The sequence below is a fragment of the Mobula hypostoma genome, chromosome 18, assembly GCF_963921235.1.
Source record: "Mobula hypostoma chromosome 18, sMobHyp1.1, whole genome shotgun sequence".
NCBI classification, from domain to species: domain Eukaryota; kingdom Metazoa; phylum Chordata; class Chondrichthyes; order Myliobatiformes; family Myliobatidae; genus Mobula; species Mobula hypostoma.
In genome coordinates this window covers 64,378,614-64,401,345 of record NC_086114.1, presented here as the reverse complement: position 1 = coordinate 64,401,345, position 22,732 = coordinate 64,378,614, and the positions used below count along the sequence as shown (strand labels likewise).

At 41.3% G+C, this 22,732-nt stretch overlaps 1 protein-coding gene across 1 annotated transcript in view; it reads left to right on the top strand.

Annotated features, from left to right (window-relative positions):
• The window catches only part of LOC134358606 (furin-like), a 145,947-nt gene that overhangs the window by 79,633 nt on the left and 43,582 nt on the right, over positions 1-22,732 (top strand). The window contains exons 3-6 of the mRNA XM_063071036.1: positions 10,777-10,872; positions 13,380-13,508; positions 14,377-14,453; positions 18,407-18,495. Of these exons, the coding sequence (XP_062927106.1) occupies positions 10,777-10,872; positions 13,380-13,508; positions 14,377-14,453; positions 18,407-18,495 (391 nt within the window). The remainder of the gene's footprint in view (positions 1-10,776; positions 10,873-13,379; positions 13,509-14,376; positions 14,454-18,406; positions 18,496-22,732) is intronic.

Below are 22,732 nucleotides of genomic sequence, written 5' to 3'. Positions count from 1 at the left end.
AAAACCACATAATTATAACATATAGTTACAACAGTGCAAAGCAATACCATAAATTGATGAAGAGCAGACCATGGGCACGGTTTTAAAAAAAAGTCTCAAAGTCCCGCTCGACTCATCATCTCACGCAGGCGGCAGAAGGGAGAAACTCCCCCTGCCATGAACCTCCAAGCAGCGGACTCTGAGTCCGTCCGAAAACTTCGAGCCTCTGACCAGCCCCTGCGATACAGCCTCTCCGAGCACCATCTTCTGCCGTGCGCCTCGACCCCGCCCCGGCCACCGAGCAGCAAGCAAAGCCGAGGATTCGGGGCCTTCTCCGGAGATTCTGGACCACACAGTAGCAGCAGCAGCGAAGCAGGCATTTCAGAAGTTTCTCCAGATGTTCCTCCACGCTCTCATGTCCGTCTCCATCAAATCAGGGTTGTGCACGGCACCCTACTTGACAGATAACAGACATCACCACCGGAGTGGCCGCTGCGAGCTGCGTCATGCCGCCATCTTCTCCCGCTCCTACTTTGAGTGCATATGCATCAGTTTCAGTGCAACTCAGTTGGTAACTGATCCTGAGTCATTTAAAACATGTATGATTGAATTTGGTTGCTGTATTGTTTTCTTGCTAGTCTGGGTGGTTGCTATAATTTAGATCCCAGTGTAAAAATCCAGCATTGTAACTGAATTGCAAGTTAAACCAGCACACAAAATGCGAGAGGAACTTGGCTGATCAGAGCGTATCGGTGGAGGGGAATAAACAGCCCACCATTTGGGCCAAGACCCTTCTTCAGGATTGGAAAGGAAGGGGGAAGAAGCCAGGGTAAGGTGGTGGGAGAAGGGGAAGGAGTACAAGCTAGGAGGTGATAGGTGAAGCCAGGTGCATGGGGGGGAGAGATGGAGTAAAGGCTGAAGAACTAATCTAATAGAGGGCAGTGGACAGTGATAGAAAGGGGGGAACCAGAGGGAGATGATGGGCAGATGAAGAGAAAGGAACCAGAATGGGGAATGGAAAAAAGTGAAGGAGGGGGACTGTTTTACCGGAGGTTGAAGAAATCAGTGTTCATGCTGTTTGGTTGGAGGTTACCCAGAAGCAATATGAGGTGTTGTTCACCTATCCTGAGTTTGGCTTCATCATGGCAGTAGAGGAGGCCATGGACAGACATGATAGAATAACTAAACCATTTCCAATGAATGTGTGACTACATGAGGTAGGTGGTAAAAATTTTCACCTGTTGTTCAGGATGTGGATTCACGAATAAAGCCAGTATTTATCACTCATGTAATTACCCTTAAAAAGGTGTGGCTGAGCTACCTTGCACAGCTGCTGTCATTCTAGGCAAGGTATTCCCACTTCATTGCTCAAGAAAAAGAATGGTGATACATTTCCAAGTCAGGCTGGTGTGTGACTTGGTGAACCAGCAAGCTTAGGGTAGGGGCTGGTGTTACCATGCACCTTCACTCTCAAATTGCATCTTGTTAATCCTTCAGGTTTCATCAGGAATTAAGGTAAAACTGTTAATTTAACACTCATAACACTTCACCTTTGTGCTCCAAGGCACGTTGTCCAGCTGTAACAGATGACTAAATTCTGCTTGTCTGTTTCTGCTTCACACCATCGCTTTGTGACCTTGAGTCTCCAAAAACATAGAGGTGGGTTAGAGCTCAGCTTCTCAGTTCAAGCATCCACTTGATGCCCAGTTACTTTGAAATGCTTGGCACTGCAATGTACAATTCCAGCTATAGAATCTGTTATTCATGTGAAACCCATTTTTCTGGGCGCCTCTGGAAATCTGGCTAGTTAGCCCCTTGCGAACAGTCACTGAACTCTGCTGTAAAAAAAACCCATCTTTCTCTAGCTTCATATGTCTAAGGTTTGTACGATTTTGGTCCCGCCAAATCCGTGAGGTTGGGATGTCTCGCCCACCCAAATTCCAGTTTGTGTGAATGCTGTGTGATTTACTGCCCCCGGCAATTGCCTGTCATGAACTAAATCTCTCACTGCATATAATTATTAAGAAAGTATATTTATGAACATTAACTTAACCAAAGAGTTAGTAAAGGAAAGAAAGGGAAAAAAAGGAGCCCACTATAATTAAACAGTCAAATTTGCCCATGTTGGAACTCAAATCTTCCAAAAACCATGTTCACTGATCCTCGGTAGGGCTCAGCACCTTGGGTTCCATAGAATCGTGCATTCCCACTGGATTGAATCCTGCGACTGGTTCTCTCCAGGTTCTTCTCTCCTTATCTCCCGCTAACAAAGTCAAAGACCAAGCTTAGTTTCCCTCACAAAACCTCTTCTCCCCCCCCCCAACGTTCTCTACAAACTTTTCCCAGTTCCACCATCCTAATTGGATGACACACATTCCTAAGCATCCGTCATCTTTAACAGTATCCCAAAAAGGCTGAAAGCAGAACAGATTGTTCTTACAAAACTGCTAGAATGAAATAACTACAGCATAGTAGTAAAAATATGAACCAGGGCGTTACACATTTCTAAGTGTCTGTTGGAAGAAGTTGAATTAGATACGCCCAAATGGCATTCAGAATGTGGTGAATAATGCTGTCAGCAGGTTAGTACTTGCTTGCTAATTAAACTCATCACCCCTACTGGGTCATAGGCCGCCGATAGTAGCTCGCCAGAATCCTCTGACGAATGCCCAGTATTTAAAGTTACCCCAGGTGTAGCCTATCTTCTCTTTCCTCGCCCGGGGCAATGTCTCTGCAGCTTCTGTAGCTCTGGGTTTTTACGGGATGGGGTTACTCAACCCTCCTCCTTTCGCAGCCAGGCAGAGTTGGGTTAGGAGTAACTCACACAAAGGCTTGTTATGTACCATTGTTTCTACTGATGATGTGTGGTTTCAAAATTGAACTATGCCTTATTGCATTTTTTTTCTAGCCAGTGAGATGACAATTCTTTGAAATTTTCAGTATCTTGAATTGGAATAATGCTATGTGATTTGGAAGCTGATGTACAGTAAATATGCCTCTTTGTCTCCTCCCCACCCACCTTTCAAAAACCCAAATGTCCTACAGTGAAGCAGCAATTCACTTGCACTTTTTATAGTTTGTTGCATTTGTTGATCATACTGAACATCAGAGAAATCAGAGGTATTTTGGCTATATCCATTCGCCTGACACTTTAATTACCCACTCCAGTTGTAGATGTAATCACTCAAGCCAAGTATGATATTCCCTTAATGGAGAATGTTTGTACTTGACTTTGTTTAATGTGAGGAAGCTGATGCATGGGCAGCTTCTGATACATTCCTTGACAGATCAAGGGTCAAGATGCTATGGCATGGAATATAAGACAACTGGGGACATTTCGCTGTTGTGGCCTTCCTCCACCTTCACTGCCGTGGTGATATTATCTTCTACCAGCTCCACCATTGAGATCTTGGTTGGATTGCTCTTTGTTTGGAACTCCTCTCCTCCCCCCACCCCCCTACTGTATGCCGTGGGTGACACTAACAGGAGCTAAGCTCCAGGCAGCATCAAACTCGCAAGCCTCTCTTTCATGACAAGGTGATAATCCATGAAGAAATCACCCCACCATCGCTAACTGTCTTTGGTCTGTTAACTGAAATTATTGAACTTTTGAGTTGTGAGGACTGAAGTGCCTAGTCAAAAGAGGGCTTGGTCCTAGGAGCTCATATAGACCTTTATCTCACTCTTCCCTCCTGTATTGTTCCAGTAAAGACAGGTGATTTGGAGCTTAAAAGTTGAATAGCTTGCGTCTAAAAACTGGTTACCCAGTCTGTTTGGTTAATCAAATGCAGAGGTGACCATATGATGAGTAGCAAATTCAATGAATTAGAAGTGTAAGTGAAGAAGTACTGTATGGTGGAAAGGCAGAGGTTAAAAAGGCAGGCATTGCACAGTAACATAGCAGTTAGGACAATTCTTTACAGCTTGAGTGACCTGGGTTTGGTTCCTTACTAGCTCTTCTTTCAGTTAGTCCTGACGAAGGGTCTCGGCCCGAAACGTTGACTCTTCCTATAGATGCTACCTGGCCTGCTGCGTTCACCAGCAACTTTGATGTGTGTTGCCTGCGTTTGGTTCACATCACTGTAAGAAGTTCGTACATTCTCCCCTTGACCATGTGGGTTTCTGCCAGTTGCTTTGGTTTTTTTTCCACATTCCAAAGATGTACAGGTTAGTTGGGGATTGGCGCTGAAAGCTCAGTACACTTGTAAGCCCCTCCCAGCTCACATTTGAACTGTAGTCGTTGACACAAATGACACATTTCTCTGCATGTGACAAATAAAGCTAATCTTTAATCTTTGTGTTTGCATATATCTCCACTACATTTTCAAGGAAGAGTCATCAAGTTAACCCCATTTCTGTCTCCAGTGATGCCCCCTGACTTGCTGTGTATTTCACGGTATTTTGTTTTTACTTCAGATTTCAATTTATTTTGCTTGTCAACCTTGTAATGATAACTCCCTTTTCTCTTTTCACATGTGTTGTGTACTCTACTGAGTTTGTCCACCACTTTCAGATCTTGTTGCCAGGTCTCATTCTCGTTCATCAGTGGGTGACTGATCTCTATAGGCACAGTGGTTGGTTGCTACGATTTTTGATGTTCAGTTGAGAAAAATTTACCAAGAATACTACTACTGGTTATCGTGCTGTGAATGTGGAATTTGAGAAGAGATTTAGCTTGGCAGAGAGTTAGACTGTCAGCACTTCTGAATAATTGCTACTTGGCAATGAAACCCCCTGGAATTGTAACCCAGAAGAGGTGATTCAGGTCTTCTGAATATTTACTACAAGACACAAAGTGGAGATCAACACACACAAAACGCTGGAGGAACTCAGCAGGTCAGACAGCATCTGTGGAAATGAATAAAAGTCGATGTTTCAGACTGGGATCCTTCATTAGGATAAGTGAAAGGCCTTGGCCTAAAGCATTGACTATTTACTCCCTTCCATAGATGCTGCCTAACTTGCTGAGTTCCTTCAGCATTTCGTGTGGTTTGCTCTGGATTTGCAGCATCTGCAGAATATCTTGTGTTTTAAAATAGAGATTCTTTATATCTCACATGTACATCAAATCATATAGTGAAATGTGTCATTTACGTCGAATCAAATGAGCAAGGATTATGCTGGGGGCAGCTTGCAGGTGTCACCACGCTTCTGGTGCCAACATAACAAGTCCACAGCTCACTCATCCAAACCTACACGTCTTTGGAATGTGGGAGGAAATCCATGTGGTCACAGGAGAATGTACAAGCTCCTCAAAGACAGCAGAGAGAATGCAATAGTGTTGCACATGTGCTACACTTCTGTGCCGCCCCCAGGGGAATAAACTGTCGACATTTCAGGCAGAGTTCCTTCCCCTGCACGGATGCAGCCTTGATGTGCTGTTTTCCTCCAGTACTTTTTGTGTGTTGCTCAAGATTTTCAACATCTCTTGTGTTTATGAATGCAGTAGTGGATTCCGGTTAATTGAGTCAGCTGTTCATTTGGGATGACTATTAAAGAACAAAATCTAAACCAGGGAAATAACCACTTAATTGGTGCAAAAGATTGTTGCAGAACAGCTTCTAACGAGCGTGCCACATACTCGCATGGCTGTTGGACACTACTCCATGCTTAGAGTGAACAGTTTTTAAATAGCAGGAGTTGCTTGTGTTTGTGTTGAAAAAGCAGTGATGTTTGTCACTGATAGTTGGCAAGAAATACACCGTAAGGTAATTCCGAATTCTTTCAATCTGGAGTTTCAAGCATTCAGGCTTGGAGGTGCCAGAAATGGCTGGGAGTAAAAGTGAAATTATTTCATGACCTCAAGTTGGGAATTACCAAGGTATCATCAATCAGCTTGAATGTTCCAATGAAAATGAAGATTTGGCAGATATAATTGTTGAAAGCATTATATGAAGGCAGTCCATTATCTGCACTTCGTGTCTGCACTGATTTTGTTCATTTACAGTCAATCAAAAGAACACAGATGAATACCTCTGTCAGCAACTATTAGGAACTAATAGTTTTATAGTACTGTAGAGGTAGAGTTCTAATTTGTTCTGCATTTCATTTAATTATATACATTGTTACTCAGTTGATTATTACTAATTTTGTATTTTACTTTTCCTTTTTCTATGAAACTTCAGCTAATTGGGGCAGCCACTTAATTGGGCCAAAATGTACTGGTCCCAATGTGTCCCAATTAACCAGAATCCACTGTATTTACTGTTTGGCTTTTCTGGGTAACTTATGTGCTTTAGTATGCAGTAATTGATTTAGCATCCCCATGCAATTAGATGGTGAGGTAATGAAGTAATTCAAGGAAACCTATTGTTTCCTTATGGGATGGGTTGCATCTGAAACACAAAGCTTCACAAAGTCGATTTATTTCCCTGTGAACATACCAGCAGGATGCAGCTGGCAGAGGCAAACAATACACACCAAACATTGCTGTGAGATTTGCAAGTGAAAAGAGCAAGGCTTTCTTTGCCTTTGTTGTAAATCCACTGTTTGTCTGCTGATAAATGTGAAAACGGAGCATGTTCATCACATTTTGTTGTGTGTAGTCTTTTCATTATTGTATATTATCTTGTTTTAATTAAAATAAACAGATTAACAAAATCATCTGTGAACCAGATTAAGTATGCTAATTTTTGTCAGGCTGAAATAGAGACCAAGTGAAACTGTCAGCAGTGCAAGCTAGAGGCATGGGATTCTGCAGTTTCTGGAAATCTTGAGTGACGCACACAAAATGCTGGAGGAATTCAGCATCTTTGCAGGGGAAAGAACAGCTGAGACCCTTCATGTGTTTCTCCAGCATTTTGTAGGAGTACAATCCATCGCCATCAATTATGTAGTGAGCCATAATGTAAAATGTATGCATGGTATTTTCACGGTGATGGGGTAAAATGGAATAATGAGTGATACTCATAAATGAGTGATGGATGACTGTGTATGAAACTTGTCTTGAGGTACCCTTCGTGTTGAAGTACTGGTTCATTTTTCTCTGCCACTTAGCAAGGTTCAATCACAACTCCTTACCTCCAATAGCATTGCACAGACATGGGCCCACCTTTCACAAACACGAGATTCTGCTGATGTTGGGAATGGAGAGCAACACACACAAAAGGCAGGAGGAACTCAGCAGGTTAAGCAGCATCTCTGGAGTGGAATAAATAATCTATGTTTCAGGCCAAGACCTTTCATCAGGTCATCGGTGCTGCCTAACCTACAAAATTCCTCCAGCATTTTGAGTGTGTTGCTCTGTGTTTATATCTTCTCATTAATACTTAAAATCAATAAACAAGCACATAATGAAATGTTTATTTGTTTTTTCCTGGATTATATTATATTATTCAGATTAGTTTGTCATATTGCAGTGAAATTCCTTGTGAAATAAATTGTGTGCTGGCAAATTGGCCATCAATTGCTGAAGACTTGCAAGTGCAAAAACTGCATGATTGCAGAGGATCTATTGTCCAATCCACAAGGAGACAAGATTACTTTGAGCTAAGGTAACAAATGGATTTACATTGGGTTCACAAGATCCTCATGAATCCTCATTTTCCATCTGGTATAGGAGCACAGACTTCCCAAAGATGTTAAAAAGCATGGCACTCACCTTTGTACTCAATACACTTCCTAAATAAAGAGAGAAGTGGCCAATAATGTTCTAAAGAGATTAATATTCATTAATAAACACATTAAAAACACTTAAATAACTGAAAGAGCTAACAACTCCCTTGAATTGTACTAAAGCTGGTAAGCAGTGATCTTTTTAAAATGGCAAGATGTGAATGTGCAAACAAAGACTCTTTGACCATGTGGTCTAGAAATGGAACATTACATGTATAGAGACTATGATTAGCTTCCCAATGAGTACAGTGGGGTGCCGATGTATTCATTGTGGAGCCAATTTTTCTCTTTATGAGCATTATATTATAAAAATGATGATTGCTGGGGCCTGGAACCAATTGAGTGCAGATCTGAAAATCAGCTGATAATGAGTAGGAGCGTTTGTAAACTTGCGGTTCAGATTCTGATGGCTAACTCAAACCTTGGCATTTAACTAAGTGGCTGCAGTTTTCGCACCTGTGCTGACTAGATGCACTTTTCATGAGTTACTATACATGTGTTCCTCACATCCATTTCCACAAGGTTGTACCCAAGAAGGTAGTGATGAATGGCTCAGGACTTAAGGCACTGGAGGTCCTACGGAAGATCTTCCAAAGAAAGAGCTTACTGTCCTCACGGGGAGGAAGCTGCAGCCCACCCTTCTGGCTCGTCTTCCTATTGTCCTTTCACTCACTGTTGGTACAAGTGACAAAGACCTTCTCTATAAACCAGCCAGTTTAGTGGATCAGCACCACTTGTTCAAGGTCACCTGAATTTCCAGAATAACTTAAGTATGAGGAGCCAGAGATGGCTATCTGGCCTGTCGAGCCTGTTCTGCTATTCAATAAGATCATTGCTGATCTGGCTGTGGGCTCAGCTTTAGTAACCTGCCTTTCCCCCACAACTCTCAAATCCCCTGCTATGCAAATATTCTTATCTGTTTCTTAAATATATTTCACGAGGTAGCTACTACTGTTTCCCTGAGTAGAAAATTCCACAGGTTGTGGAATTGCTTGTGTCATGTCAATAGGAAGTATTAAACGACACCTCTCGAGGCCATCAGGTAGCGCAGGCCCAGCACCGTGCAACGGCACCATAACTGTAACATCAGCTTTCTTGCTCAAGGCTTTAAGGCTTTGCTGTCTTTTTCCCTAATTTTACTTCAGAGGTGCATTTTATTCGCAATTTCAGTGTCCAGCAACGTCCCGGGTTGTTCACAGTGTTAAGTATTCAGTTATCTCAAGTGGTACAGCAAAGATAAACAGGTAGATTTTCAATAAAAATCGAGAGGCACACTCACAGGTACCTACTCACTCCGTGCTCAACCCGAAAGTCCAGTGGATGGACCTTAAGTATTTAGTTCAGTCTTGTTTTATTCCCTATATTGTGCTTGATTACAGCCACACGTGGGCAGAATCAAAAGATAAGCCACTTGGTCCAACACACCACATCATTACTGCTTTCCACTTTCAGGGACAGATAGTGAAACTTTGATTTTTCAGACATGCAGCACATGAACATTAAGCAGTTGAATCAATAGAAAATATTGTCTTCTGTCTGTTATAAGCTTAAAGGAGCAGGGATCATGAGATCTAACTGTGAAACTTTAAATGCAATTATGGTAAAAGAAAAATGGATTTAGCTTTTTATTAATAGCTGACTTATTCCAGTTCACTGATTTTTAAATTAGCTTGGTTCTCATGATCAGTTTATTTCAGTCCTTGTCTTCATATTTAATTTTATTATTGTTTTTGTGACCTATAAAAATGGATGTTAATTATTCACTTACTTAAATAAATAATATAGATGTTAAGTGAAGTTCTTCATAACAAAGAGCTATATTCCTATAGGTAACAGTTTTAGTTTGTAGACGTGCAGCTTCTGCCTAAGTCACAGGAAAGGTAGGCAAAACAATCTCAAATATTAAAGAAAGTGATTTGGTTGGAATTATTGGGAATTTTCAGCAATAGTGGGGGAAAGAAAACACTGAGGTAGAAAACCTCTGTGCCAACAGTTCCACTAATCAGCCCATATTTATCTAATTGAAAAAACATGATCTGGTTGACAAGTAGGGCTGTGGGATTTCTGCTGACTTGTGTTAGGAAGGTGGTCTTTGTGAATTGAAAAGTGGTTTGCTATTTTGGACAAGGAGTAAAGATACTCTACATCACATGCAAATGTTTGTTCACAGTTCTACAGTGCTCTTACCTTCCTGGAGTTAGACTCTATAAAGAAATCTACCTGGAACTGCACACATCCCACTTACAATGCTGCCATTTGTCACTGGGTGGTGGCTCTGAATTACCCTAATGTTAGGTGATACCAATAATTAATACCATAGCTCCAGCACAGTACAATGCTTGCATTATTTCCATTATATGTGGCTTAGATTTGGGTTTATCTCAGAATAGACAATGTATAAAAACTTGGTCAGAATTCCTGGTGAGCATATCAAAATGTGTAAATGACTGATTTTAAATGTTAATGATCAAGGCTCAAATGTGTTGTTTTTTGTTCTCAGTTTAATATTCAATTAGGCCATAAAGAAATTAGTCTTGTCGATGAGTATCAAGGCCATGGTTATGGACTTATGTACTTATTGTTAAGTGTTTTGTGTCTGCTGGTTCCAGTTTCTGTCTTATGGTCTATTCTTTAGTCGGAGGGTGGGAAATCTGTGGAATTCAGTAGCACAGATGGCCGTGGTGGCCAAGTCATTGGATGTATTTAAAACAGAGGTTGATTAGTCCTCATTTAGTGTGGGTGTCAATGGTTACAGAGAGAAGGCAGTAGAATGGGGTTGAGAAGGAATGGATCAGCTCTAATGGAATGGGGCAGCAAACTCGTTGGGCTGAATGGCTTAGTTCTGCTCTTATGTCTTACAGTCTATTAACTGATGTGACCAACATGTTTTCTCCGGTTAAAATATATACTTAAATGTGTAATAATATCAAAAATTGTGAAAAGCTGAAGTTCCTTGAAACAAGGTAGTAGTGAACCATTCTGTATCTTAATCACAAAGATGTTATTTGTAAACTTTTCAAATGTAGGTGGAATTCTTTGTAAAGAATCCAAAATCCACCTCTTCCCATTCAGTTTGTGCACCAAATGTTTTGTAAATCCAGTTAAACAATTGCTGATTTGTAATATAATTTAGAGATGGATAGTTTACAGGATAATAAACTCCTTTTTTGTCTTTGTAAACAGGTGAAATGGCTGGAGCAGCAAGTTGTGAAAAAAAGAACAAAGCGGGATATTTACACAGAACCAAATGATCCCAAGTTTTCCCTGCAGTGGTACCTGGTAAGTAGTAATTTGTGCACTGCACTGATCCAATGTGCTAAAATAAAGTGGCCACTTTATTAGGTGCACGAGTAGAACCCGGTGTTGGTTTGTGTTGCTGTAGTCCATCCACCTCAAGGTTTGATGTGTTGTGCGTTCAGAGTTCTTTTCTGTACACCACTGTTATAACACGTGGTTTTTTGAGTTGCTGTTGTCTTGCTGTCATCTTGAACATGTCTGGCCATTCTCTTCTGACCTCTTTAATTAACGAGGCATTTTCGCCCACAGAACTGCCACTCACTGGATTTTTTTTCTTTCTCGCACCATTCTCTGTAAACTCCAGAGACTGTTTTACATGAAAATCCCAGGAGATCTGCAGTTTGAGATATTCAAACCAACTTGTCTGGTCATTGCAGGGTTAAAGCCATTTGGATCACATTTCTTCCCCATTCTAATGTCTGGTCTGAACAACAACTGAACCTCTTGACCATGTCTGCGTGCTTTTATGCATTGAGTTGCTGTAACATAATTGGCTGATTAGATATTTGCATTAACAACCAGGTGTACCAAATAATGTGACCAATGTGTAAGTATAGAACCTCACTGAACTGAATGGACTAGTTCTGCTCCATGTGTTTTAGAATCTTCCGTAGCAGAACACTTCTAGCTTTCTTGTCCAATACAATTGTGTCCTACATTGATTCCTGTTGAGAGCTTTAGATTCACCCACACCTGCATAGGTGCACGATACTCTCTCCAAATATTTAACCATCTCCTTATCTCATCTGGTAAGTAATTCTGTCCTTCATTGGTCAGTTTACAACCCGTTACCCCTTGAACCTTCCCATGTGTGTGAACATTTTCCAGAGACTGTGCTAAACCTTGTAAGTAGTTCAGACAGATCCAGCAGGAATACTGTGATTTCTTTTTTAAAGCTTCAAGGATGCAACTCAACATGTTCTAAAAACAATTTTCATGACCAAACCTTATGTAGCCACTCTTGTGTGTTATTTTTTGGATTGTCTTTAACCTATTGATTTATAAACTAAGTGTAACCTGTTTATTGTTTGCCCTCTTCTCAGTATTACCATCAGGGAGGAGGCAAGGAGCCCGAAATGGCACATTCTGTCTTTTAGGAACAGCTTCTTCCCCTCCGACAGATTTCTGAAAAGGCCATGAACAATTCTTCACTATTTTGCTCTCTTTTTGTACTTTTATTTCTTATATATTTTGTATGGTACCTCATGGTCATTTTTCTATATTTCACTTTACTGCTGCTGCAAAAAACAAAATTTGCTGACACATGTCGATGATAATAAATCTGATTCTGATTCTGAAGTGTGCTATCTGCGCAAGGTAGCCTGTTAACAGATATGCAACGTTTCCCTAGTCATCAATCCAGGAAGCCATTGTCGAGTTTCCCGTGTTGTGATGAGGAAGCAATAAACTTTGAGGACTTTAGGCAGAATTTGTATTAAATTAAGTTGGCATAGATAATAAAGTAGCAAGTGAAATTGATGATGTGGCAGCCTTGAGCCTTTGGAGCCGAGCCATCAGGTTTTCTAGATGATTGGATCTTCATCCTGTTAATACCAAAGCGTATTTTTATTTTTTTAATTTAGCGATTCCGTGTGGACAGGCCCTTCCAGCCCACCAAACTATGCTGCCCATTTAACCTTGGCCTAATCACAGGACAATTTACAATGACCAATTAACCTACTAACTTGTACACCTTTGGAGGGGGAGGAAATCAGAGCACCCGGTGGAAATCAGTGCGCCCATGGGAAGAATATATAAACTTAGGACACCAGACTAGAACTCTAGATTCTGGCACCCTGAGCTGTAATAGTGTCATGCTAACCACTACGCTGCTGTAGAATATAGAAACTCAGCCCTAGCTCTGGCAGCGAACCAACCCACAGTGTCCATCCCTGGCAATCCAGAGCTCAGCCACAGTACCGACTATGTATTCACCCCACAGTCTGTGTCCTGGCTGCACTCCAAATTCCCAGCTTACCCTTTTTTCCATTCAGGACCCCCAGTTTGTATGCTGTATTAATGAGTGAACTCAATAGCAGCCTTTCAGGACTTCTGAACAATTAGACGGCAGGTTATTGAATCAGAATCAGGTTTAATATCACTGGCATATGTTGTGAAATTTGTTGCTTGTGGCAGTAGTACATTGTCCATTCAGAAATCTGGTGAAGGGGAAGCTGCTGTTCCTGAAGTGTTGAGTGTGCATCTTCTGGCTCCTGTACACTGATGGTAGTAACGAGTAGAAGGCATGTCCTGGGTGATGGGGGTTCTTAATGATGGGTGCTGCCATAGTCTTTTTGAAGTTTCACTGGACGATACTAAAATGGTTAGACTAGTGTTAAATCTTCAAACAACTTCGCAAAGGAGTCTGATGACTCAATTAGAAATTGGAGCATAGTTATTGAAAGGGCAAAGCTCGGACAAAAAGGCTTCATTTATATTGTGAACAATCAATCTGGTGATAAAGCTTTGTATTGTTCTGCTTTAATTAGCATAACTCAAACCATCGTGACCTGAATGTGAAAGATGCCTGGAAGCAAGGTTACACAGGGAAGGGTATCGTAGTCTCTATCCTGGATGATGGAATTGAGAAAAATCACCCGGATTTGGTAGTTAATTATGTAAGTAGATGTATTAAATTTTCATTGCTGCATGATTCAGTTAATCACTTCAAGAAGGCAACTGAACCAGATTTTCTGCCTGAGTCGCCTTATGTACAGACACTGCTGTATCTAGTGTCACTTTATGGACATACACTCAGTCTATGTACATAAGCTATCTGATGTATTTATATTTATTGTGCCTTTTATTATTGGGCTCTTTATCTTGTGTCTTATGCTGCATTGGATCTGGAGTAACAATTTTTTCATTCTCCTGTACACTTGTGTACTGGAAGTGAGATTAAACAATCTTGAATGTTGACTTCCTAACCTATACTGACATACAAATCTATGCAAATCCCTCATTGATCTCACTAAGCTAGGGTTTTACTCTTTGGAGAGAAGGAGGAGGAGAGGAGACATGATAGAGGTGTACAAGATAATAAGAAGAATAGATAGAGCGGATAGCCAGCGCCTCTTCCCCAGGGCACCACTGCTCAATACAAGAGGACATGGCTTTAAGGTAAGGGGTGGGAAGTTCAAGGGGGATATTAGAGGAAGGTTTTTTACTCAGAGAGTGGTTGGTGCGTGGAATTCACTGCCTGAGTCAGTGGTGGAGGCAGATACACTAGTGAAGTTTAAGAGACTACTAGACAGGTATATGGAAGAATTTAAGGTGGGGGCTTATATGGGAGGCAGGGTTTGAGGGTCGGCACAACATTGTGGGCCGAAGGGCCTGTACTGTCCTGTACTATTCTATGTTCTATGTATGTAATAAATTAGTTCTGGGTACCAGCAGAAAACGAGGAAAGTCTTTGTCCTACTGGAAGGCACCTTTTTTTGCAGAGGGACAAGATCACTAAAACAGTTGTTTCTTTTCTTGTACTAGGATCCTGGTGCCAGTTATGATGTGAACAATAATGATCCTGATCCCCAGCCTCGTTATACACAGCTCAATGATAACCGGTGGGTTATTGCAATGAATGACTTGTTTGAAATGGAATCTGAAGGATGATGGCGGTGACAATGGGGAGAGAGAGGGTGTGATCTAAATCATTTTATTTTAGACGACATGCTTAGTATACCAATATTTTTTCCCATTATTTCATTCTTGTTTCCATGCTCTTGCACATCTTGTACCAAGTTACATAATGGGTTTGCTATCAAAAGATTCATTAATACGTCATAGAGTAGTCGTTCATGTGATATAATTACAGCTCAGGGCATCAAATTCAGAGTTCAGTTCTGGTGCAGTGTGGAAGGAGCTTGTACGTTCTTGCTGTGACCATGTGGCTTTCTGCCTGGTGATCTTATTTCCTCCCACAGTCCAAAGATGCTCTGGTTAGGTTAATCGGTCATTTTAAATTGTCTTGTGATTAGCCTAGTTTTGAATAGGGGGCTTACTGGGTGGTGCTGCTCATTGAACTGGAAGGGCCTGTTCTGCACTGTATTATAAATCTATATTATTTACATTAATTAAGAAACCTTGTGACACATAACAACAGTATTATCATAATAAAGATTAAAAAGTAAGGATAATGATGAGCTTTGTTTGTCACATGTACATCAAAACATGAAGTGAAATATGTGTCAAATTTGTGTTAAATCCAATCAGTGAGGATTATGCTGGGCATTCCACAGGTGTCGCCATACTTCTGGTGCAAACATAGTACGTCTACAATTCACTAAACCTAACTGAATCGTGGCTGAAAGAAGATTGTGGTTGGGAGCTAACATTCAAGGAAAGGCCAGGCATACTGGCAGAGGAGGTGGCATGGCTTTGTTGGTTTTTTAAAAAAAAAGGAAATCAAATCCTTAGAAAGAGGTGACATAGGATCAAAAGATGTAGAAACTTTGTGGATAGAGTTAAGAAACTGCAAGAGTTAAGACCCCGATGGCCTTTTAGAGCAGTTTGTTGTTGAGCCCACTAAGAGATCAGCTATTCTGGTTTGGGTGTTGTGTAATGAACAGGATTTAATTAGAGAGCTTAAGGTAAAGGAACCCTTAGGAGACAGTGATCATAATATGATAGAATTGGCCCTGCAATTTGAGAGAGAGAAGCTAAAGTCAAATGTGGAGTAAGGGAATTGCATAGGCATGAGAGAGGAGCTGGCCAAAGTTGATTGGAAGGGGACCTAACAGGGATGATGGTAGAGCAGCAATGGCTGGGGTTTCTTGGACCAATTTGGAAGTCACAGGAAAGAAGTCATATCCTAAAGGCAGGATGAAGCAATAGTGGCTGACAAGGGAATTCAAAGTCAACATAAAAGTGAAAAAGAGGGCATAAAAACAGCAAAAAATAGTGGGAAGTTGGAGTATTGGGAAGTTTTTAAAAACCAACAGAAGGCGATTTAAAAAAGTCGTAAAGAAGGAAAAGATGGAATGTGAAGGTAAGCTCGCCAATAATATCAACAAGGATACCAGAAGATTTTGTAGGTATATAAAGGGTAAAAGAAGCAAGAGTAAATATCGGACTGCTGAAAAATTACGCTGGAAAGGTAGTAATGGGATCAAGGAATAAGTATTCCTTGATAAGTGATAAGTATTTTACATCAGTATTCACTGTGGAAGACACCAGCCATATGCCAGAAGATTGAGAGTATCAGAGGACAAAAGTGAGTGCAGTTTCCATTACTAGGGAGCTGAAAGGTCTGAAGGTACCTCCCAGGGTTAGTCCAAGAGATAGCTAAAGAGATTGTGGAGGCGTTAGTAATGATCTTTCAAGAATCAATAGATTCTGGCATGGTTCTAGAGGACTAGAAAATTGGAAATGTCACTCCACTCTTCAGGAAGCGAAGGAGGCAGAAGAGAGGAAATTATAGGCCAGTTAGCTTGACATCAGTGGTTAAGCCAATGTTGGAGTTCATTGTAAAGGATGAGATTTCGGATACTTGGAAGCACTTGATAAAATAGGCCAAAGTCAGCGTGGTTTTCCAAAAGGAAAATCTTGCTCGACAAGTCTGTTGGAATTGAAGAAATAGCAAGCAGGATGGACAAAGGAGAAATGGTGTATGATGTGTACTTGGATCTTCTGAAGGCCTTTGACAGGGTGCCACACATGAGGCTGCTTAACAAGTTACATGTCCATGGTATAACAGGAAAGATACCAACATGGGTAAAGCATTGGATGATTGGTAGGAGGCAAAGTGTAGGAATAAAGGGAGCTTTTGCCTGATTGGCTGTCACTGACTAGTGGTGCTCCACAGGGTCAGTGTAGGGACCGTGTATTTTTGCGTTGTACGTCAGTGATTTGGATGATGGAATTGGTGGCTTTATGGCCAAGTTGCAGAGGATGTGAAGATAGGTTGAGGGGCAGAAAGGTTGCAGAAGGACTTGCACAGATTAGCAGAATGGACAAAGAAGGCAGGTGGAATACGGTGTCGGGAAGTGTATGGTATTGCACTTTGGTGGAAGGAATAAAAGCATAGCCTGTTTTCTACGTGGGGTGCAAAAGCACTCAGGAGACCTCATGCACAAGTCCCTGAAGGTTAAGTCGTGGGTTGAGTCGGTGGTGAGGAAGGCAAATGCAATGTGAGCATTCATTTTGAGTGGATTAGAATATAAAAACAGGAATGTAATGCCTAGGCTTTATAAGGTATTGGGGAGACCTCATTTGGAGTATTGTGAGCAGTTTTGGGCCCTTATTTAAAAAGGATAGGCGGACATTGGAGAAGGTTCAAAGGCGGTTCATGAGAGTGATTCTGGAAATGAAAGGGTTATCATCTGAGGAGTGTTTGATGGCTCTGGGCCTGTACTCACTGGAATTTGGAAGAATGATGGGGAAATATCATTGAAACCTATTGATTGTTGTAAGGTATGTAGAGAGGTCGTTTCCTATAGTGTTCACGTTTAGAATCAGAGGGCACAGCCTCAAAATAGAGGGACTTTCATTTAGAATGGAGACGAGAAAGAATTTCTTTAGCCAGAGGGTGGTGAATCTGTGGAATTAGTTGTCACAGGTGGCTGTGGAGGCCAGGTCATTGGATGTATTTAAGGTTTTGATTAGTAAGGGTGTCGAAGGTATTGGGGCAAAGCAGAAGAACCGGGTTGAGAGGGAAATGGATCAGCCATGATGAAATGGCAAAGCAGTCTCAATGGCTGAATGGCCTAACTCTGCTCCTATGTCTTTAAAAAAAAATAAAGAAAACTGAGTACCTGGAGGAAACCCATGCAGTCATGGGGAGAAAGTACAAACTCCTCACTCAGTGGTCGGAGTTGATTCCTGATTTTATAGCTGGGGCTGTAAAGTGGTACATTCACTGCTACTCTACCATGTGGTCCAATTTTAAACAAGGCCACATGATAGAGATTCAAAGTTGCATCCTACTCCAGCTTTGGCAAGTTAATGAATTGAATTTGAGATTAGTTTGATGATAGAAGGTAGAGCGGAAGGGTTATTATAATTGGAAGCCTGTAATCGGTGATGTCTCACAGGAATCACTGCTAGGATTCTTGCTGTTACTTATGGATGGAGATGCAGCGCAAAATAGGCACTTCTGACACTTTGTCGTGCCACCCAGCAACCCCCAATTTTAAGCTTAGCCTAATTCCAGGACAATTTACAAATACCAATTCATCAATTAACTAGTATGTCTTTGGAATGTAGAAGGAAGTTAGAGCACCCAGAGGAAATGCGTCCGGTTCACAGGGCGAAACATACAAACTCTCTATAGATGGCGCCAGAATTGAACTCCAAACTGCAACACCCCTATCAGTAATAATGTCGCGTTAAACCTCTTTGCTATCATGATGGCCTGTGATACATGATGGGCTGAGGGTCTATCTGTGTTGTGACTTTCATCTGTGGGTGGTTCAGCTGTTGGTGACTGTAAAGGTTGAAGGGGATGAAATGATGAGTGGTATGCAAATGTAAATATTTACACATGTAAATATTAGCATTGTTTTCCATTTCTTCACAGGCACGGAACACGATGTGCCGGGGAAGTGGCTGCTGCTGCTAACAATGAGATTTGTGGAGTGGGGGTGGCATATAATGCCAGAATAGGAGGTAGGTTCAACTGTTCTCTTACCGCTGGTAATTCCTTCCACTGCGCCAAGTCTAGTCTCTGTAAACACCATTCTTTTTCGAATAAAGTTCTACTCATTTTGAAAACAGAAATGAACAATCAGTTAACGCTATCCAAAATTCAGAGAAATCGATGTTCAATATAAAAGCCTATTCCATGAGAATTTTGTAGTTTTTTTTTCTTGCTGCATTCAAACATGCATCCAATGAGGACAGTTGTATTGGAGTCCTGACTTTAGTTCCATCGTGCAGTAAAGCTTTTACCTTAAAATGTTACAATATTTATTGCCCATCCCTGTTTGCCTTTGGAGTATTTCTGAATCTCTGTAATGAGTGTGCAGTGAACATATTCCTATTAATAACTCAAAATTCAGTCCTAGCAGTGAAGAAAGATCAGTAATGTTTCCAAGACGGTGCTTTGAAGAGATTACTGCTGTTACTGTTTTTGTTGATTTATGTCCTTCTAGATGGTAGAGATAAGATTTGGCAACTGCTGCTGAAAAATGCACCTGTAAATAGGTCAGGCAGCATCTGTGGAGGGGAATAAACAGTTGATGTTTCAGGCTGAGACGTGTCATCAAGTGAAGCTTCATCCCTCTGCAGCTCCAGGAAAATGTTTGTTCCCCAGAGCAGGGTGGAATGATGAGGTTTAACGATCAACATTATTCACCATGTACATTGACATGTATTAGGAATTTGCCGCCTTGTGTTGGCACAATATACAGCAAAAAAAAATCAATGTTCGATAATTATAAAGAATTAGATATAAAAATAAAGTTAGAGGATAAAGTATGAATGTGGAATAAAGTGTTCAGAACTCCTCCTCCTCGGTCTAAATGCACCACTGTGCAACTGCATGTTGGACTTCTTAACCAACAGACCCAGACAGTCCCACAACTGATCCTCCCTCCCCATGGCTGTGTGCTGAGCCCCCTGCTGTACACTCTGCTCACACGTGACTGCACGGCCAAACACCCGAGTAACCACTTTGTCAAGTTCACCAATGACACGACAGTGGCAGAGCTCATCGCCGACAATGGTGCGGTTGCCTACAGAGAGGAGGTGGATCAGATCTGCATTTTGTTCTCCTTTATATTTGTCTACTGGAAATGGCATTAAACAATCTTGAATACACAAGTATTGCCTGTATTTACAATCTAAACAGCCTTATAAACAGTGGTTTAAATGGTTTTCAGTGTAATGTTGGAATAATAGATAAAGGTAGGTGGGAGGTTCTAACTAGAATGGTTGATCAGATTAACTGCCAAGGGGGAAGAAAACTTGTAAGATGGCCTGAAATTTTTGTTTTAGTAGCCCTAGAGCACTTTTCCAAAGGGAGCTTTTGGAAAAGGCCATTTGCAGGGTCAGAGGTGTCCGCCAATGATTTTTTTCCTGCTCACTACTTTGTCCTGGATGCACAGATGACCTGCATTCTCTATCTAAAATGCACCAAAGTCAATGTATATTTTTTTTAAAAAAGGAAATAAAAAGAAGAACGAAGTATCCTCAAAGATCCTGTGCCATTTTGATTTCGTGTCCTGCTTTAGATTGTGCTTTATTCCCGTTACTTGTTCATTGGAGTCAATGCCTCGGGCGTCACCTGCCTCGGCCACATTGCTGTAATCATAGTTCAGTGCAAGCTGTGTTAATGATTGCCAGCATACTACTTAAAAATGAGGCTCAGGGATATTAAATCTAAATCTTTACAAACAGGAATGTATCACTTGTCCATAAAATAAAACATGATTGATTGTTTTAAGAACCATTTTCTTATCCTAGTTGCTGTTGCAATGTGAGCATTTCAGGCGTTTGATATATATAATTTTGACCACTGTTTTAGTTCTGGTATTAACCATTTTATTTTTAGCGGATTCCATCACTGTGAGTGTGGGGCCTGCTTGATAGCCAGAGGTTTTACCCTTGTGCTATAAAGATGAGAGATAGGAGTAGTTAACATCCTCTGCATGGTATAATCCTGATGAAGGATTTCACCCTGAAAACTTGACTGTCTATTCCTCTTCATTGATGCTGCCTGACCTGCTGAGTTCCTCCTGCGTTCTGTGTGTTACCCGTAATATTTTGATATTAATTTTATTTTGTGGCCCTGTGACGCACATTGGAGTATTTTGACTGCATTAAAGGTGCTAATAAAATGTGATTCAGGGGTAACCAACAATGTGGGAATGTCCAGGATGAAGTACTGAATCAGGACATAGCTGACGTTTACTCATCCAGCAGCAAAATCTCAGTGTTTGGTGTCTCTGTATTTAAATTTGATTAAACTCCTCCCTGCATCATTGGTGCTCTTTGCAATTTATTTCAAATATCCCTCACATTTCCTAAAGTGAGTGCTGTCAGACTCTCAAGTTGGAAGAGCAATATCTTGTATTCCATCTAGGTAGCCTCCATCCTGATGCCATGAACATCGATTTCTCCAACTTCCAATAATTTTTTCCCCTCCTCTTCCTCCTCCATTTCCCCACTCAGACCTCTTCCCCTTCTTCCCACTCCCCTCTGGTGCTTTTCTTTCTTCCCATTTTCCACTCTCTTCTCCTATTATATTCCTTCATCTGGCTTTTAGCTTGTCTTCCTTTATGTTACTCTGTCTCCACATGTAACTCACTATATTGCTCTCACTGGACTTGTCCAGGTGTATTACTCGCAGTGCATTACTCCCAGTGCATTCCTCTTTACTACGCTTCCCACCCACCCACCTTCTCATTCTGGATTCTTCCCCTTCCTTTCCAGTCCTGATGAAGGGCTTCACCCTGAAACATCAAATGTTTATTCCTCTCCATAGATGCTACCTGATCTGCTGACAGAGTCTCTAAGTGCTTGCTGTAGATTTGGTTTATCCCCTATAAGAATGTAGAAATTAGTACTGTTGTGACTGAATAAAACCGAGCCACATGGAAGCTGTAACTGGGGGAAAAAGTCTTTTCACACAGCAAACCGGTTGATGCTCAAACAGCAAAGACAAGATTTTCATTTAATCAACTTTGCTTTCTCCATTCAAGTTCATTACATGAGGGCTGCCATTTGCCATTTTCTTATCCCCTTGCACCCCCCCCCCACCCCATGCACATGCCCAAAGCAGGATAAGTGTGAATGGCAATAACAGCGAAAGTGTGCATCCCAAGTAAATGCTTACATAGCCCAAATGAATAAAACTCAACTATCTCTCATCCTTTTTATGTATATTAAAGAAAATTTAAAAAATATCAACTCCACTGTCCATTAGGATATGGAAATTGGTTCTAACCCTTGATGTTGATACAGTTCTTAAGTTCCCAGAGGCCTTCACTCAGAATTCTCAGCAGCACAAGAGCTGGTGCTCCCTTTCTTGTGAGTCAGTCAGCGAGTTGTTCCTCTGTAGTTGACCATAGCCTGTGATGAATTTTCTGTACTTGCACAAGTTCCTGATGCTGCTTATCTCTCAGTGAAGTCTCTTCTCTGTAACTGACATGGTGGATTTAATGGCATCAACCAAAGAGTAGTTGTATGTGACACAAGTTATTTGTAGAGTATTCTTCTTTGGCTCACCATGGACAAGTTCAATAGAGTGTGGCCAAATAAACAGCATTGTCAATGCCATCACACATTGCATGGGTTTCTTCGCCAGCATACTGCATACAACTCTTCATCCTTTTTGATTCCCAACAAAGAGGTGAAAATCTTCCCTCTTCTTCCATCAGGAAGGTTTCCAAGTGAATATCACTGAAAACAATGAGCGTCTTTTCCTGTCGAAGGGTCTCAGCCCGAAACGTCGACTGTACCTCTTCCTAGAGATGCTGCCTGGCCTGCTGCGTTCACCAGCAACTTTGATGTGGTGTTGCTTGAATTTCCAGCATCTGCAGAATTCCTCATGTTAGCGTCTTTTCCAAGCTGTTGAAACGTCAAGACTATTTTTTTCAGATTGAATTTTGCAGTCTTGTTTGCCTAATGTGAAGTTTGTGCTGTGGCATTTTTTTCTGCTGGATGCCAAGTTGCAGGCATCAGACGTGATGTCAGGTCTGCACTGTCTTGCCACCCATCTTTGACCTAAGTCACTCAACTTCAGTTTCCTGCTGTGTGGCATGTGAGGGTTCCATGCAGATAGTTTGAAGATTCCTTATATAGCTTTCTTGGTGCAGTTGTACTGTTCAGTCAACAAGTATGTCTACCCCTACATAGTAGAGTCTATCCTGTTCCTCGTGTCCAACCTAAAAGGCTGACTTTG